This window comes from Phascolarctos cinereus, unplaced genomic scaffold, assembly GCF_003287225.1.
Source record: "Phascolarctos cinereus isolate Bilbo 61053 unplaced genomic scaffold, phaCin_HiC Scaffold_726;HRSCAF=1367, whole genome shotgun sequence".
Lineage (NCBI taxonomy): Eukaryota > Metazoa > Chordata > Mammalia > Diprotodontia > Phascolarctidae > Phascolarctos > Phascolarctos cinereus.
In genome coordinates, this window is record NW_027556098.1 from 427,828,795 (window position 1) to 427,848,189 (window position 19,395).

A 19,395-nucleotide genomic window follows, 5' to 3' on the forward strand; every position below is an offset into this window, starting at 1 on the left:
GCAGATGGAAGCGCACAGTTTGATCTCCTTTCCATTTGTTGTTTTGTTTTGTTTCTTCTTTCTGGTGGTTCGTTCTAATTCTTCTTTACAACATGACTAAAGTGAAAATATGTTTAATATGAATCTATACATACAGCCTATATCACTGCGCCTGCCACCTTGGGGAGGGGGGAGGGGAGACAGGGGGAGAAAATTTAAAACTCGGGTAGCCAGGTGGTACAGTGGATAGAGCACCAGCCGTGGAGTCAGGAGGACCCGAGTTCAAATGTGGCCTCAGACACATAACACTCACTAGCTGTGTGACTCTGAGCAAGTCACTTAACCCCAACCGCCTAACCAAAAAAAAAAAATTAAAACTCAAAAGCTTATGGAAGTGAATGCTGAAAACTAAAAATAATTTTTAAAAGTTTAAAAAAAAAAGAAACAATTGCTGCCTTTTTCAGTCCCTGGCTTCCAAGATAACCAAGAGGAGGAGGAACACCTGGTGGGCCTGCCAAGAAGGGCCACGGCCACGTGAAGCCCGTCCATGGCACCGACTGCTCCCACTGCATGCCTGAGGACAAGGCCATCCAGAAGTCCGTCATCTGCAACATCATGGAAGCTGCGGCTGTCAGGGACATCTCTAAGGCCAGCGTTTTTGACTCCCGTGTGCTGCCCAAACTGTATGTGAAACTGCACTGTGTGCAATGCGTGATCCACAGCAAGGCAGTGAGGAGTCAACTGCCTGGAACGCAATAGGATAGGCCATCCCACCCCCACCCAGCTTCAGACCTGCAGGTGCTGCCTATCCACATTCCTGAACCAATCAAAGAAAAATAAAATGATTGGTCCATCTTAAAAAAAGAGAGAGAGAGAGAGAGAGAGAAAGAAATGTGTGCTGACTTGACTGGATTTAAAATCTTACATTTAGTCTCCAAAAGTCAAGCCTGCAGGTACAAACCAGGCAAAGGCAGGGTTGGGGTAGACAGCACTTTGCCAGAGAAAGATCTGAGGTTGTGAGTGGACCCCAAGCTGGATAGCAGCTAAAAAGGCTTATTTGGCCTCAGGCTCCCTGGAAAAACAAGGTGCCATCCCACAGAAGTCCTGGCCTCATCTGGAGGCTGAGGTTCCATTCCGATACATTTCAGAAAGGACACAGAACAAGTGGAGCATGTGGAGAGGAAAGAATTGGATTAGCCTGGAGAAGAGAGAATGGGGGGGGGGCCAAGACAAACAGATGTCTTCAAGGAAAGGGCCTGGGGGTGGGGCTCCTCCTCCTGAGAAGCCTTCCCACACAGGCTGGATTCCTGCCCAGGTGTGAGCTGGACTAGACGCTCACTCATTCCACAGACATTTATTATGGAGTACCCCGCACAGTGGGGCCGCACCGGCCCCCATGGGAAGGTCCTCAGGGACCTTCCATTTGTACAAGATGACTTGGGGACCACCCTGCCTGCCCTTGGCTTCTCTGGCCTTTACTCTGGGGGACAGGCACGCAGCCTGGCTTGTTCTTGGCCCTAGTCCCCCCTCCCCCACAGGACTACACCCTCAGGGGCGTCTCATGTGCTTTCCCCCTATTCGAGGTTTGCTGCATCCTATTGATGTGACCCCTTGGGCTTTATGCCTGGCTCAGGGGCAGGGGTAGCCTGATAGCGCTCAGACAGAACCAGAGACCAGAGAGAGATGGGGCCAAGGTGGGCGCATCAGGAGGGAGGCAGCCACTCACCTGGCATCTGTCAGAGAGCTTGGCTTCCTGGTCTCTGAGGCTCCCCAGATCTGCAGAATGGGCGGGAGCCTGGGCTGAAGGCAGAGCTGGGGGGGAGATGGGAGCTGTTAGGAGACCAGCTTTGCCCCTCAGCTCCCTCAGTGCCCCCACTCAAGTCTGGGGGAATGGAGCAGGAGAAAGGGACAAAGTTTGGGGAAATGGGCCACAAAAGATTCTGGAGGCCAAGGCTGTCTGACCTGTGATTCAGGGGCTGGTTTCAGATCTGGAAGCTGAGCATTTTGGTCACCTGCTGCCCAGATGCCACAGGCACGACCCTTTTTCTCCACCTGGACCCCACCTTGCTTGTGAGCCACATCCAGGCAGCCAAGCCCACCAGCCCTGGAATGGGCTGACCAGCCCAGGGAGCGCGTTCCCCTCCCTCCCCGCCCCAGGCCATATGCCACTTTTCCAGCTTCCCACAGCTTACTCCACCCCCACCTTGTGCTCTGGAAAATGAAGAGTTCAAATAAACTATCCTATGGTTTTGGAAAAAGGTATCTCAGCAGACAGCACTGAGGCTACCCTCTCCATTCCTGTGACCTGGCAGGACCAAATGACCTTCCCTGGCCCCTATCTGTCCCTAGGGTCTAGCACTGTCTTCTTTCATTCCTTCACTTTTCTCTAGGCTTCAGTTCTGCCCTCCCTGCTTCAAATACACACCAGGATGGAGTTCAAGGACCTGGCACCTTGGCATCAACTTTCTACACTGGTGATGGAGCCAGGCTTCCTGTGCCAAGGTCTGTACTGGGCCTCTCTGGAGTGGGGGAGGGGGAAAGAGGGAAAGAGGGGAGGGGAGGGGAGGAGAGAGGAGAAGGGAGGGGGAGAGAAGAGAGGGGAGGGGAGGGGAGGGAGGAGGGAGGAAAGGAGAGAGAAGAGAGGAGAGGAGAGAGGGGAGGAGAGGGGAGAGGAGGAGAGGGGAAGGGACAGAGAGGAGAGAAGAGGGGAGGGGAGAGAGAGGAAAAGGGAGGGGAGGAGAGGGGAGGGGAAGAGAAGAAAGGGGAGAGGAAGAGAGAGGAGAGAGGAGGAGAGAGGAGAGGGGAGGGAGAGGGCAAGGGACAGAGAGGAGAGAGGAGGGAAGAGAGATAAAAAGGGAGGGGAGGAAAGGGGAGAGGAGAGCGGGGAGAGTAGGGAGAGAGGAGAGAGGAGAGGAAAGAGAAGAGGGGAGACTGGAGAGGGAGGTAGGGGGGAGAGGGAAGTGCTCATTGCTGGCAGCACCTGCCATGGAGACAAGCAAGGGTGAGCCTTAGCAATCCTAGCCCTACTGAAGGCCCATCCTTCAGAGAAGGGGTGTGCGGCCCCATTGCAACCCAGCAGCTTGGCCAGGGCTTCTTTGATTAGCAAGTGTGAGTGATATGAGGGGGAGTCCCTGCAAGGAGGCCTCAGTTTCCTCATTGGGTACAACCTGATCTGAGGTCTCTGGGGTCAGGGCCGAGGCCAGCTGCTCTGCCTCCTTCTCCCCGGTGGCTGCTGGCCCTCCCTGTTCATCACCCTCAGGGGGCCCCAGGTTGGAGGGAAGAGCCAAGGGCCTGGAGGGCTCTTCTGGGGACAGGCTCCCTATCACGAGCATCCACTTCCCCCCCTACACCCTGCCACCCCCAGGCTCACAAGCACGGACCCTCCTCCCCAGCAGTCTAACACCATTCCAGCACTGCCCTTCTCCCCACTCCCACGGCCCCTCCCCATCTTGGGCCCTCTGCCCCATTGCACCTCCCACTCCCCTCCAATCCAGAAGCCATTTCACATCACCCCCTTCATGGGCTCACTGGCCGATGCTACCTGGGATGTTCCATCTCCTGTCTCCAGGACTCTGCCTGGGCCAACCCCCTGCTTGGCATCGCCTCCCTCCTCAGAATCCTCATCTGACCCCAAGGTCAAGCCAAGAAACATTTATTAAGCACCTGCTGTGCACCAAGCCCTGGGGTTACACAGACAAAAGGCAGCAGCTCCCACCCCAAAGGGACAAGGGGAGAGGCCTGTCTTCCATGCTGCGCTGGCCAGGCCCCTGCAGGACACTTCCCCCTCCTCAAATTACTGTGTGTGTATGTGCATGTGAGTGTGCATGTGTGTATGTGCGTGAAGATATGTCTGCATGTGTGTATGCATGTGTGCACATATTGGTGTGTGTATGTGTGTGTTCTGTGTACACATGTGTGTATGTGTGTATGCGTGCCTGTCTGTGTGTGGGTATGTGCTGCATCTGTGTACGTGCATGTGTAGGTATGTGTGTATATGTATACTCTGTGTGTACACATGTGTATGTGTGTGTGTGTGTGTGTGTGTGTGTGTGTGTATGTGTGTGTCTCACGACAAGGGTATATAATGGGACCAAAGGATCCCTGATCTAGAGGGATCTGGGAGGGACCTCATTTTACACAAGATGAGGAAACTGAGGCCCGGGGAGAAGGGTCTTGCCCAGCATCACTCAGGAGGTTAATGGCCTTGGTGGGATTTGAACCCAGGCCCGAGTTCAAATCCCACCAAGGACATTAACCTAAGGTCCTGAGGGGGTTGGGGGCTGTTCCCAAGAGGTAACAAAGTGCCTGGCATGCCACTGTTTCGACCAGTGATTGACATCAGCAATTTGGGGGCTCAGAGAGGCCCGTCAAGCCTGCAGAGGGGAAGGCGCCGGGCCAGAGGCCCACTGCCCACAGACTGGACTTGCTCTCTCTCCAACCACACAACACGGATCAGACGAGATCCAGCAATGAGCAAGCACCGGGAACTGGCCAAATGAAGGGTCACTGAGCAGATCACCGGGATTCACAAGGCATCAAGTATGCCCCCTCATGTGACAGGATTAACTGAGGCAGCCGAGAGCTGGAAAGGGACTTGGCCAAGGTCACACGGGTCAAATCAACCAGCACTAAGCACCTACTGTATGCCAGGCATGTTGCTAAGTGCGGAGGAGACAAAGAAAGGCAAAAGACAGTCCATACCCCCAAGGAGCTCACAGTCTAACAGGAGAAACAACATGTAAACAACTATGTATAAATAAACTACAGACAGAACAAACAGGAAATAACTAACAATAAGGAAAGCCCCAGAGTGCAGAGGAGCGGGAGAAGCTTCCTACAGGAGGTAGGGTGTTAGTTGGGACTTAAAGGAAGCCAGGGAGGGCAGTGGTCAGAGTGGAGAAAGGAGAGCATTCTGGGCCTGGGGGACGATGGCCAGAGTGGTAGAGGGTCTTATTCAGGAAAGCCAGGAGGCCAGGGGCACAGGATGGAAGAAGATGTGGCTAGAAGTGTCAGAAGCTTAGGAAGGTGGGAGGGGGCAGATAATGAAGGGCCCTGAATGCCAAACGAGCATTTTGTCTTTGCTCCTGCAAGTGAGAGGGAGTTACTGAAGGTTGCTGAGTAGGGGGCTGACATGATCATGCCTGCACTTTAGGTAACACCCCTTTGGTGGCTGAATGGAGGATGGACTGGAGTGGGAAGACTGAGGCAGGTAGTGCCCCCAGCAACTATTGCAATAGCCCAGATATAAGGATGATGAAGGGCCTGTGCCTGGGTGGGAGCAGGGTCAGAAGAGAGGAAGGTGTTTATTGGAGAGATGCTGCAGGGGTGAAATGGACGAGAGATGAAAAAACAACAGGCCTTGGCATCATGTTGGATCTGGGGGTCAGAGAAAGTGAGGAGTCCAGGGTGACTCCTAAGTTGGGAGCTTGAAGGACTGGGAGGATGATGTTACCCTCCACAGTAGTAGGGAAGGTAGGAAAAGGGGGAGACTTTAGAAGGAAAGACAAAGCATCTGGCTTTGGGCATGCTGAGTTTAAGATGTCTACCGGACATTCATGTAGAGATGTCTGAAAGGCCACTGGAGATGAGAGACTGGAGGTCAGCAGAGTGACTGGAGCAGGACGAGTAGACTTGAGAATCCTCAGAATAGAGATGGTTGTTCAATCCAAGGGAGAGGATAAGATCCCCAAGTGAAGTAGTATGGCGAGAGAAGAGAAAGGGGCCCAGGAAAGAGCCTGAGGGACACCCAAGGTTAGAGGGCATAACCTGGAGGAGGAGCCAGCCAAGGAGACAGAGGAGAAGTGGTCAGAGAGGGAGGAGGAGAACCAGGAGAGAGGGCGTCCCCAAAACCTAAGGAAGAATGTGTCCAGGAGGATAGCATGACTGGCAGTGCCCCAGGCTGTAGAAAGATAGAAGGCTGAAGACTGAGAAGAGGCCATTGGATTTGGCCACTAACAGACTCAGTAGCGACTTCGGAGAGGGTGGTTTGGATAGAATGACGAGGTCTGAAGTCAGACTGTAAGGGGTTAGAGGAGAGGAAGTGGAGGCACCATCGTAGATAGCCTTTTGGAGGAGTTTAGCCACAAAGGGCAGAAGAGACATGGGACCACAGTTGGCGGGGATAGGAGGGTCAAGAGATGCTATTTTGAGGATGGGGGAGACACAGGCATGTTTGTGCTTGCTGGTTGTTGAGAGGAACTAGTAGCCAGGGGAGGACAGAAGAGAAGTGGGATGGAAGGGCACTGCTTGACTGCTTGGCAAAGGCAGGCTTGAGTCTGCTGCATGACTTAGGGGTCTGGAGGCCCACCCCATGTTGTCCAGTGCTAAGAAGGGGATCCAGCGTGTCCAAAAAAGGTCTTTGCCAAGCCCGGAGGCTTCCATCCAATGGGATAGTTTTTGTCAAGTGCCTGGCATACAGCAGGCATCTAATAAGTGCTCGTCCTCTTCCCTGAGTCCCACCAACTCTTCTCTCACATCTTCCCTAAGCTGAGGGACTCCTGCAGGGGCATAGTGGAGGAAGAGGGGGAAGAAGAGGAGGGGGAGGGGAAGGGAAGGAGGAAGAGGAGGAAGAGGAAGAGGAGCAGAAGGAGGGGGAGGAGGAGGGGTAGAGGGTGAATCAATAAGCCTGACAGAGCACCCGCTGCTCGCCAGGCACTGTGATAAGTAAGCACATCAACTCTCTCTGAGCCTCTCAAGACCCTGGGAGGTGGGTGCTACTGTTACCCCATTTCACAGATGAGGAGGCGGAGCCAAGAGGGCCCCAGCCTGGGTGTCTGAGGCCAGATATGAGCCCAGGGCTTCTTGCTCCAGGTGCTGCATTCTCAGGAGGGGCCCTAAGCAGCGGCTGAGGGGCCCTCAGGAGTGCCTGCGGTCAGCAGGATGTCTGGGGAGATGCCACGCTCACCACTGGGCCGAAGTCCCCGGCTCAGGTCCTCCACCAAGATGACAGCCTCCTCTGCGTTCTTGGGATCCTGGGCCTCCACCCAGAGCCTGGTCTCTGGAGGCAGCATGCTCAGGAACTGTTCCAGAATGAGCAGCTCCATAATTTGCTCCTTGGTGCGTATTTCTGGCCTCAGCCACTGGTGACAGAGCTCCCGGAGCCGGCTCAGCGCCTCGCGAGGCCCGGCTGCCTCCTGGTAGCGGAAGGCACGGAAACGCTGGCGGGGGTCTGCCGACTTGGGGGTCTCCCTGGCCCTCCGTGTGAGGGGCTGAGGCTCCCAAGGGCTCTCGTCCTCCATGTCCTCTTCGATCTTCACGATCAGGAGCCCGTCCTGCTCCCTCGGGTCTGGGGCCACAGCCATGGTCCAGGGCTCACCCACTTTTCCCACGCTCTGTCTAGGGGAGTAGAAACCAGACATCAGCCGCTTGATGAGGGAGGGGCCTGGTCTGGCCTTCAAAGCTCCAGTCCCCTCCTGCCCACTCTTCTCCCTCTGCTCCATGGGTTCTCCCCTGATTTCTCAGACCCCTGTCAGGCCCCAAAGAAGACCCCGACCACACAGCTCCCTGTAGCCTCTCCCTGGGATTACTGCCAAGGCCTCTGGACTGGTCTCCCTGCCTCAAGCCTCATCCTGGGTTGTCCATCTTCCCCACGGACAGGAAGTTCCTTGAAAGCAAAGCCTGTCTTTGCCCCTCTTTGTATCCCAAAGCTGAGCCCAGGGCCTGGTACACAGTAGGCATTTCATAAATGCTTCCTGACTCCACCCGGCTGCCAAAGTGATCTTCTGGGAGCACCCACTTCCTCAAGTCACTCCCCTGAGCCTCCTGGTCCCAGGAGCACCCTCTCTCCCATCTCCACACCTGTGTACTGGTCACGCCCCTTGGCTGCAAGGTGCTCCCTGCTCACCTCTCTTCCTTCAGAACCCCCTCCTCCAAGTGTTTGTGCTTAGGGGGTCCCACAGGGGTCTCCAAGACCCTTGAGATCAAACTATTTTGATAAGAATAAAGAGCAGGACATTTACATTTCTAATATGCTAACTGCTGACAGAAACAAACGCTCTTTGAGAGAGGGTCCTCAATTTTTTTAAGAGTGTAAACCCTGGGACCAAAAAGTCTGAGAAGTGTTGATCCAGAGTCCTCCCTCGCTCTGAGGCATGGTTCAAGCAGCAGCAGCCTTGGAGCAGTGGGGGTCCATAAGCTTCACTCTGCCTCCGTCTCCCCAGCCTGCACGCTGGGAGGGAGGGAGCTGGATTCGATGACCCCGTGAAGTCCCACATACTGATCTGCATTTATTCTCTACATACTTATCCCCTATAGCCTCCTGTCAAACAAATAAGCATTTATGAGATGACAACTGCATGCCACATATTGTTGCTAAGTGAGGCCTGAGAATACAGGGACAAGGCTAGAGACAAGACTCCTGGTTAGTGGGTTACTGCCTTTCGCTTCCAAAGAGGATGAAAACAGCATCACGATGTTGGGGTCAGGACTGAAATGACATCGCTGTGTTAGAGTCTACCACGCCACGCGTCCAACTGTGGCTGATCAGACCACTATAAGCGCGGAATGTTCTACCACAGGTCAGGCACAAAGAGTCCTTGTGAAGCTTTGGGGTGGATTCTCTATGTGTGCGTATCTTGTGTTTCTCTTGAGCTGTTTCAATTCTGCTTGGCTCCTAGAGCGCAGCACCTTCTCTGATGAGGGCACGCCATGCTGGATGGTCCTGTGCCAGGGTCTCCCACATCATACAATCGATTCCAAAGGTCTTCAGAGAGACCTCGAGAGTGTCCTTGTATCACTTCTTCTGACCTCCACATGAGCGCTTGCCCTAGGTGAGCTCTCCATAAGACTTTTTGTCCAGTGTACGTCTGGCGTCGGAATATGTCTGGCCCTTCAGAGTCTCGCTCTCTGCAGCAGAGTCTGAATGCTTGGCAGTTCAGCTGGAGAAAGGACCTCAGTGTCTGGTATCTCATCCTGCCAGACGATCTTCAGAATCTTCCTGAGACAATTCAAACAGAAGCGATTCAGTTTCCTGGCCTGGTACTGGTAGACTGCCCAGCTTTCACACGCAGAGAATGAGGTCAGCACAATGGCTCCGTAGACCTTCAGTCTGGTAGTCAGTTTAATACCTCTCCTCTCCCACAGTTTCCTTCAGAGCCTCCCAAACACTGAGCTAGCTCTGGCAATGCGTGCATCAACCTCCTTATCAATGTGTTCATCCCTGGAAAGTACACTACCCAGGTGAGTGAACTGATCTGAAGCATTCAAAACTTCCCCATTTGCTATAACTGATGGTTCCACATATGGGTGGGGGTGGTGGAGCACCTGTGTTTTCTTGGTAGTAATTGCAGAGCAAAGGGAGCCGTTTAGCTGAGTCTCTTAATTTTTCTCTGCTTCCTCAGCACAGGGGTAGAACTTGGCATATAGTAGATGTTTGACGAACTATTTGTATATGGACAGAATCTGTACCAAGAACAGGCCCTACATGCAGTAGGTACCTAATTAATACTTAGGGATGGAATGGTTGGTGTCTCTTGAATTTAATCAACCTGAACCACCAGGTGGGTCTTCCAGGCCACACTCTTGGGGACCATCCTCATGGTCTTCAGAAGCTCATCTTTCTCACCTCTGAAGCTCACCCCTCTCTGAGTTCTCCTGGCCCTGGGCCCTCCCTCTGGTGGTACACCCCCCAACACCTTGCCAGACAAACATCATCATTTCCCACCTGACCGTCTCCTGGCCTTCACCTTGCCTCCCTGGGTACCCAGGCGAGTACCCCACCCTTTTCAGCTTCCTCCTTTTCACCAATCAATCAATAAGCATTTATTAAGCACCTCCTAGTGCCAAGCACAGTGCTAAGTAAACAAAGGCAAAAAACAGTCCCTGCCCTGGAGAAGCACACAATCTAATGGCCTCGGTGCTGTCTTTTCATGTACAACATTGTCTTCCTCAATAGCTCCTCAAGGACCACGGGCGGAACTGGTTTTTACCTGTCTTTGTTCTCAGGCCCTGTTAGGCACTTAATAAATGTTTATGGGCTGACTTAAGTGCTATACTTGGACAGGTGAGCGGTGGTGCGGTGGCTAGAGACCTGGCCTGGAGTCAAGAAGATCTGTGTTCAAATCTGACCTCAGACACTCACTAGCTATGTGACCCTGGGCAAGTCACTCCACCCAGTGTGCCTCAGTTTCCTCATCTATAAAAGGAGGTGCAGAAGGAAATGGGGAACCACTCCAGTATCTCTGCCAAGAAAACCCCCAATTGAGGGGCAGCTAGGTGGTGCAGTGGGTGGAGCACCAGCCCTGAAGGCAGGAGGACCTGAGTTCAAATCCAGCCTCAGATCAACCACTTGACACTTACTAGCTGTGTGACCTTGGGCAAGTCATTGAACCCCAACTGCCCAAAATAAAAAAAAGTACATAAAAACCAAAGAAAGAAAACCCTCAGCGGGGCCAGGAAGAGTCAGACAGAAGCAGAGCGACTGAGCAGCAGCGAGTTCTTCTTTAGGGCTCTCCTGGCCGCCATCAGTCATAGCGGTGTGGGCCCGGACGGCTTCTGTGCTCCAATTCCAACAGGAGAGCCTGGAAGGGCATCCTCAGAGAACTTCCAAGTGGGAAGAGCAGGCAGGGACCTCAGAGACGGCCAATCCATCTCAACACAAGCATTTATGAAGCTCCTACTCCGTGCCCATCATGGGGCTGCAGAGACAGGAGAGAAAGCGCGCCTGCCCCCAAGGAGATGACTTTCCATCAGGAGATGCTGAGTCTGCACAAGGTGATCCGACCGGGAGGTGGCGGGCTGGGTGGGAAGGGTCTTGACTGCCAAACAGAATTCACTTTTGGTCCCTGTCAGAGGACAGCCTTCATAGAGAGAAACCCCACAGCTCATCTGTGTGAGGTGAGTTCGAATGAGGAGGAGGAAGTAGGGGTTAGACCCTAAATTCACCTCCCAGCAGAGGAAGGGTCCAGGGCCACGAGGAACATCTTGCAGGACGATGAGCTTCTGGAGATGGCGGCGACATCCAGGACAGATGCAGGACCGTAGCTCAGGGGAGTGACCGTAGATGGTGACAGAACTAAGGCCACAAAGTGCCTACTATGTGCCAGGCACAGGGGAGTGCGGGAAGCCAGATGTGAGCCAGGCCTCCTGACTGACTGTAGCCCCAGGGTGCTAACCACTGAGCTGCAGAGCTGCCATCAGCATGGACATCATGATGGGGTTCTAAGGGGAGCAGGAGCCTTCGAAAGAACAGAGCAACTGAAGGTCAGGCCAGGCAGCGAGGTGGCCCTGATTCAGATCCAGCCTCAGATACTTCCCAGCTGTGTGACCCTGGCCAAGTCACTTCACCCTAGTTGTCATTGTTGAGTTGTGTCCCATTCCTCCTGACTCCGTTTGGGGTTTTCTTGGGAAAGACAGTTTGCCATTTCCTTCTCCAGCTCATTTTACAGATGAGGAAACTGAAGCAAACAGGGTGAAGTGACTTGGCCAGGGTCACACAGCTGGGAAGTGTCTAGGGCCGGATTTGGTGGATTAGGGTGCAGGGAAGAGTGGGAAGCCAGATGTGAGCCAGGCTTCCTGAGTGATTGCAGCCCCATGGCGCTAACCACTGGGCTGCAAGGCTGCCGTCAGCATGGACATCATGATGGGGTCCTCAAGGGAGGGCAGGATCCAGAGGAAAAAAGACGAGTGAAAAAGAGAGCAGGAGTCTTCAAAAGAACACACAGCTAGAAGTGTGTGAGGCCTAGGGCTCTGCGCTCTGGCTCCACCTGGCGGCCGTGGGGGGAGGGAGGCTAGGGCTGAACGATCCTAAAATGCCCTCAGACACCAGGGGGCGCACGAGCACGCACCGGAGGTGATGTCACATACACAGGAAGCACCCTCCCCCCCCCGCCCCGTCCTGTGTCAGAGCCAACCCCCGGGAGGGCGCCGCCCTCAGGACTCCACCTCCCAGCGGCCCTCGTGGAGGCGGGCCGGGCCTCCGCTACCTGGGCCCTTTCCTGGCCCCGCGGCCAGGCTCAGCCTCCCGGGTCCGGCGCTGACTCACCGCCCCCGGAGGCGTCGTATGCAGGCTCGCCGCTGCTGCTGCCGCTGCCAGGAACGGACACTGACCCCGCGTCCTGGGCCCGAGGATCGGGTGCTTCAGATCCTGCGACGTCACTTCCGGGGACTTTGTCCTCCCCACCCCATCTCTAAGGGCCGTCTCTATGGCAACGCACTTCTATGCGAAGCCGAGGCAGTCGCAAGGGCCCAGCGCCTGATGGGAAATGTAGTTCGGCATGGGTAGGGATGGCCTCCTGGCCTCAGGGACGGATCTAGGCGGTGCTTGTTCATCTGACCTCTGATATTGTCCCCTCCCCGTCATACTCCCCACCCACCACGTGACCCGCAAGGCCCGGGCCCTCTGCCCAAATGCTTTCACCTGTGCAATGGCCAGGGACAGCCTAGCCTAACAGCTGGAGTCCTGAACAATGCAGCTAGGGTGTGCAATGGATGGAGCCCTGGGCTTGGAATCAGGAAGTTCAAATCTGGCCTCAGACACTTCCTAGCTGTGTGACCCTGGGCAAGGGTCTGTTTGCCTCAGCTTCTTCATCTGTAAAATGAGCTGGAGAAGAAAACAGCAAACCACCCCACTGTCTTTCCCAAGAAAACCCCAAATGGGGTCAGGAGGAATGGGCCACGACTGAACAATGACAACTAGGGTGAAGTGACTTCGCCAGGGTCGCATAGCTAGGAAATGTCTGAGGCTGGATTTGAATCAGGCCCTCCTGACTGCAGGGCCACCTTGCTGCCTGGCCTAACCTTCAGTTGCTCTGTTCTTTCGAAGGCTCCTGCCCACTTTTTCACTCGTCTTTTTTCCTCCGGATCCTGCCCCCCTTAGAACCCCATCATGATGTCCATGCTGATGGCAGCCCTGCAGCTCAGTGGTTAGCACCCTGGGGCTACAGTCAGTCAGGAGGCCTGGCTCACATCTGGCTTCCCACACTTCCGTGCACCCTAATCCACCAAATCCGGCCCTACATACTTCCTAGCTGTGTGACCCTGACCAAGTCACTTCACCCTGTTTGCCTCAGTTTCCTCATCTGTAAAATGAGCTGGAGAAGGAAACAGCAAACCACTCCACTATCTTTCCCAAGGAAACCCCAAATGGGGTCACAAGGAGTGGGACACAACTGAAAGGGCTCAAACAACAACAAAAAAAGCAGTAATACCCATGAATGATGGGGCTGCCAGGTACCAAACCTCTGGCCATCTCTCAGTATCTCAACTGAAAAGCTGAAGAGGTTTTGCAGGAACAGTGACCCTTAAAAGATACCCTAATTAAGGCAGGAGACATTGGAGAGAAGCCGCTCTTGCCCTCCAACAGAGTCTCTCTCCTTCCTCCCCATCCCTATCAGCCACAAGCAGAAGGGGACACACAAGTCACCGGAGGCTAGAAGAAGCTTCACCAAGCCAGGCCTGGCTACTGACTCAAGAACACCCGTGCATTTGAAGGCCAGCAGAGAAATGACCTGAAAGCCCTGCAGTGCCAGAACAGTGAATTGCTTTGACTACTCCTGTATCTCATTAACACTGTCCTCTTAAGTCTGTGCCCATTCTTTCTTCAGATGCTATTTCTGTTTGTGAGTGTGCCTTGGGTTGATGGGGAGAATGGTTTGAATCCACCATTCATACTAGGCCATCTTAATGTTTTTGCGAAGGGTTGTGTCTGCTGGCTGGACTGTTTATAAGAAGCATGCCGGTGGGGGCTTTTGAGCTACAGTATTTGGAGTACGCATCCAAAGACTACTCTTTAGATCCGAGTTACCAGCTGCCTTCTGGCAGTACAAGTTGGGTTCGTCACTATCATACATTTCCTTAATAATATCTTTACTTAGGTCTTCCTTTGGAATTCCTCATTGGGTCTATGTTGGGTGACAACACGGTGTAGAGATGATGTTGGTATCTTGAAGGGCACGTCAGCAGAGAAGATGCAGATCCCAAGCATGGCCCCTCCAGCGTGCTATCTCTTCTGTACCAGCCTCACTGGGAACGGAGAGGCTCTTTAGCAGGCTGGTGGCCCTTGAGTGATGACTATGGCTAACACTGGAAACCAGGTCTGGAAAGCCTTAGCCCTCAAGGAGTCACAATCACCTGGCAGTGGAGTTGATAAGAAGCATGAATCAAGCACCTACTGTATGCCAGGCACTGTGCTAAGAAGCTCCCCATCTAACGGGAACAGGGGTCAATACACAAACACCCAAGAAGCCTGCACCCTGCCAATCTGTCCATTTCTGGAGAGAAGCCACAACTGTTCCATGGGGGTTCAGCTTCCCACTAACCCCACTGGACAGGAAGTTGTTTTATCCATACTTAGGAACACCCCGTGACACAGACAGGGCAATATAGGATCCTGAGGGCAGCGAGGCTTTTTATAAAATAATTAAATGAGACCGGAGATGTCTCATAGACAGTGTCAGAGGTCTGGGGATTGAGCATTAGGGACACTGATGGGGCCAGAAGGCTCAGTTTATACAGGCTCATTGGAGGGAACTGAGGGTGTGAAGAGTCCGGGAAAACAAGGGCTACATGAAGTCATTAGAAGGAACTGGATACATATGTGTGGGGTCAGAGGTCCTGGTGTATATGAATGAATGAAGAAGCATTTAAATGCCTACTATGCATGTGCTAAGCACTGGGGAGATGTACAAAGATGTGCAAGACAGTCTCTGCCCTCAGGAAATAAACAATATGTATATGTGTGTGTGTGTGTGTGTGTGTGTGTGTGTGTGTAGGAAGATCTATCTACACACATACATATATGTACACACACACACACACACTGTCTCTGCTTCCTGAGAACAGGGGCACTCTCTCTTTTCTCCCCCCCCCACCTCCTACCCACGGCCAGGAAGGATTTTTTTTTTTTTTTGGGGGGGTTTGGTAATAGGTGTGGTGGGTCACAGGTCCTGCATTTCACCAGTATTTGATCCCCACCACCAGGGAGGAACAGGTTGCTGGGGGGTAGAAATTATGGGAACCTTGAAGATGAGTGACCACCCAAAGGTTCCATAAGTTGTGGTATATGAATGTAATGGCCTACCATGCCAATGTGTAAATTGAGGAACAGGGAAAAATCAGAAAGACTTGGAAAGACTTATCAGAACTGATGCAGAGAGAACAGAAGCTCAGACTCCAGAAGCAGAGCAGGGTCTCAGTTCCAGCTTCCAGTCCAGTCTGAAGCCTGCAGGTGAATAACTGGGGCACAAATCCCAGACGAGCCAGCAGAGCTTCCCACCTGGCTGATAGGGATGGAGTCCCTATCCAGCAGCAGTGTACTGGGGATCCATACAGGAGCAAGGCCACAGGTGTACTGCTCAGACCAAAACCAGGTCAGGAACTTGCAGACTTCAGACAAGAGGGGCAGATATCTGACTCTGTCCAGGACCAGAATACTTTGAGATCACTGGAAGCTTGTAGGTCTCCAGACTGAGCTGTCTCTGGGGTGTTCCCAAGTGCTAGTACCTCTGGTGTGAGGGCTTGCCAAGCCCTTTTCAGGCTCTGTTCATCTACCTCTGGTGTCCATTTGATTCACCCAACTCTCACCTGAGGCTCCAAGAAGCTGCAGCATGCCCAGCGGCCATGCCCTGGTAAACCAACTGGGTAAACCAGGTTGACGATAGCCAACAGGCCTCAAACCTGTCAGTGATGAGGGAGATGTCTGCCCCAGCATGTGAAGACTTTCCCAGGTGGAAGGGGCAGATGAGAACAATTTGTTCCAAGGCCATGAAGGCGGCTGAAGCAGGCACTGCAAAGTGCTTAGAGCCTGGCCAGGCATCGCAGATGCCAAGGCCATCCACTGCCAGTTGTCCTTCCGTCCCATCACTCAGGAAACTCAGCCTCATTTAAATCCAATTCAAGCACAAGTCAAGAAGCCACTGGTCCTCTCTGAAAATGAAGGTCAAACAACCCCAAGAAAGCAGCAGCAAGAGCAGCCCATACAGTTCAACCAGCAACATAATGAGCCTGGCCCTAACCAAGTTCAAGTCAGGAAGAAGGCTGGGAGAATGAGTAAATAAAATAATCCCAGCATAAAGAGCTACTGTGGTGACAGGGATGCTCAAAAGAAAAGAATGGTTCCAAAACATCTATAAGCAAAGCTTCAAAGAAAAACACAGCTAAGGCAAGTTCAACTAGAATTCCTGGAAGAGATAAAGCAAGAGATTCTTAAAAGGAGTTTAAAAGGTTTTTATAAATTAAATGAGAGCTCCGGAGAAAAAAATTTTTGAAAAAGAAATGAGAGCTAAGGAAAAAATAACTGGAAAGGGAATTAATGGGTTGGCACGAGAGACAAAACCTTGCCCAAACAACAAACTCCCTGAAAGTTAGAATGGACCAAACAAAAGCTAACAAATCCATGAGACAATAAGATATATTAAAACAAAGTCAAAAGACTGAAAAAATAGAAGAAAATGTAAGTTATCCCATAGCAAAAATGACTGACCTGGAAAACATATTGAGGAGAGAAAATTTACGAGTCACTAGACTACCTGAAAGCCATGACCCAAAAAAGAGGCTAGACATCATATTTCAAGAAATCATAAAAGAAAATTGCCCAGATCTCTTGGAAACAAAAGGCAAAGTGGAAATAGAATCTACCAGTCACCTCCTGGAAGAAATCCCAAAATGAAAACTCCATGGCACATTGTAGCCAAAATCCAGAGTTTCTGAGTCAAGGAAAAAAACTGCAAGTAACCAGAAAGAATTCAAATATCAAAGAGCCACACTCAGGATTACATGTGATTTATCAGCCATCACTGTAAAGAGGAGAGAACTTAAAATACAATATTCCAGGAAGCAAAGAATATAGATTTACAATGAAGAATAACTCACCCAGAAAATCTGAGTATAATTCTACAGGGCAAAAAATAGGTCCTTAATGCAACAGAGGACTTCCAAGCATTCCTGATGAAAAGACCAGAGATGCATAGAAACTCTGAAGTGCAAACACAGAAGTCAAGAAAAACACAAAAAGATAAATATGAGGGACCACACAAAGATGAAGCTGTTTCCCTTCTAATATGGAGAGAAGACTTCACATATCCTCTCAGAACTCTATTATCATCAGGAGTTATATAATTGAATTAGATAAAGGTCCACTGAGTAGTTATTATGTCTTGAGCATCTAAAAAGAACAGAGAAGTAGGGGGAAAGCAATACACTAGGAATGAGGGGAGAGAGGAAGGATGAGGAAAATCATCTCACATGATCAAGGTGCACAAAGTGTATACAAACAAGGAAAGAGTGGGGAGTAGGTGATACTTGAACCTCACTCTCACTTGAACTGGTTAAAGGAAAAAAAGAATACACACAGAGGTACAGAAATACATTTCCCCAACAAGTAAATGGGGAAAAAGGGTGTGGTGATTGGGGGGGGGGATAGAGAAAAGGCAGTTTAAGGGAGGGATTAGTCCTAAGCAAAATAAACCCTAATAATGTAAGAACAGCTCTTTATGCAATGGCAGAGAATTGGAAACTGAGGGGGTGCCCATCAACTGGATAACAGCTGAAAAAGTTGGGGTATGTCAGTGTGATGAAATACTATTGTTCTAGAAGGAATAATAAATGGAGTGGTTTTAGGAAAATGTGGGAAGACTTGTATGAGCTGATGCCAAGGGAGTGAGCATATCCAGAACACTGTATACAGTGACAACATTGTAAAGGCAAATAAATAGCTTTGAAAGACTTAGGGACGTATAATGACAAACTACAATTGCAGAGGGCTCATGATGAAATATGGTAACCAGAGCTAAAGAGCTCAGACTGCAGATTAAGACTTTTTTTTTTTTAATTTGGCCAATGTGGGAATTTCTTTTGCTTGAGCATATGTGTTTGTAAGAGGGGTTTTATTTTTCTTGCTTTCTCATTTCAGGGAGGAGACAGGAAGGAGAGAAGGCTTATTTTTGCTGATTAAAAACAACTAATTTAAAAAGACAAGTGTAAGATTCAATTTAATTAGACAGACATTCATTATGCATGTACAGCATGCATTATAGTAGGCATTGGGGATACAAAGACAGAATGAACTCACACTCTACCATATGTTTTGTTGCTGTTCAGTCCAGGCACTCAATCCACGGTGCCACCTAGCAGCCCCCTCACCCTAACCATGCAGTGTGGACCTAAGTTAATACTGAATTGTTTCAAGAGGGAGACAGGACCACCCACTAGAAGCCAGGGGGCTTGGGGGCACAAGTGAGAAGGGAATGCTGAATTCAAGGAACACAGAAGGCCGTGTTGGCTCAGAGAGACACAATGCATAAACGGGACTAACAAGCAATAAATCTTGAAAGGCAACCAGGATCTGGATTGGGGAGGGGGTGCTTGAAAAATGATAAACAGATGCAGTTTGCATTTTAACCCAGAAGTATTCATGGATTGGGAGCAGCTGAGGGCACCACAAAGCACAGGGCCCTCATCCTGGAGTCAGGAAGATTCAAATCCAGCCTCAGACACTTCCTAGCTGTGTGACCCTGGGCAAGTCACTTCACCCTGTTTACCTCTGTTTCCTCATCTCTAAAATGAGCTGGAGAAGGAAATGGGAAACCACTGCAGTATCTTTGCCAAGAAAACCCCAAATGGTGTCACAGAGTCGGACATGACTGAAACAACTGAAGAAAAAATTGTGGATTTTTGTCAGGAGATGACATGGTCAGACCTACGTCCTGGGAAGGTTAATTTGGCGTGAATTTGGTTTTCTTTCTCCCACTGTCTCCTTTTTCCAATCTATCCTCCAATTAGGAGGTTCCTGCAATGGTCCAACTGAGAGGTGACAAAAGCCTAAATTAGAGCCATGTGAGGTGTCAAAAGATATTGTGTAGAGACAATGGACAAGACAGCCACAAAATAAACACAGGAGAGAAGGAAGAATCAAGAGTGGCTCTTGTTGTGAACATTGTGACTAAGAAGAGGGTGGCTCCTCAACAGAAATAGGGAAACGAGAGTTAGGGAAGCAATTCAGTCTGGAATATGTCAAGGCTGAGATGGCAACAGGACATCAGGATGGCTCAGCAGCAGTTTCAGAACTGAGGAGATGAAAAGAATTGAAGGCAAGTCACAGAGACCTGAAAATCTAAACACACGTGTAGACTCTAAGTGAACGTGTGCATCTAGGTCCGTATCTATTCTCCTGTTCCATAGCACAATCCGTGGAATGTCTTGTTTCAAATTCTCTCTTGCCTAGTCGATTCCACTCACTGCCCTCTCTATTTTTTAACCAATTCCAAATGCTTCTGATAGCTGCTGCTTTCTAACATCCCTACCTCTTTTCATTAACCCTTGATACTGGGGAAAACTACAGTAATGTAAAAACCAAACCAAAAATAAGTAAGAGGGCCTTGAAGAAAAAAGAATCGCACTGTTCAAGCTGTTGTTTTTCTTTTAGGCAACTGGGGTTAAGCGACTTGCCTAGGGTCACACAGCTAGTAAGTGTCAAGTGTTTGG

At 51.1% G+C, this 19,395-nt stretch overlaps 1 protein-coding gene across 1 annotated transcript; it reads left to right on the forward strand.

Moving 5' to 3' along the window:
* Positions 1-11,770: 11,770 nt before the first annotated feature.
* On the forward strand, positions 11,771-13,832 carry LOC144454421 (uncharacterized). The gene is made up of 2 exons (XM_078146291.1): positions 11,771-12,195; positions 13,311-13,832. The coding sequence occupies exons 1-2, from the start codon at positions 11,771-11,773 to the stop codon at positions 13,426-13,428; spliced, it is 543 nt and encodes a 180-aa protein (XP_078002417.1). The 3' UTR covers positions 13,429-13,832.
* The last annotated feature ends 5,563 nt before the right edge of the window (positions 13,833-19,395 follow it).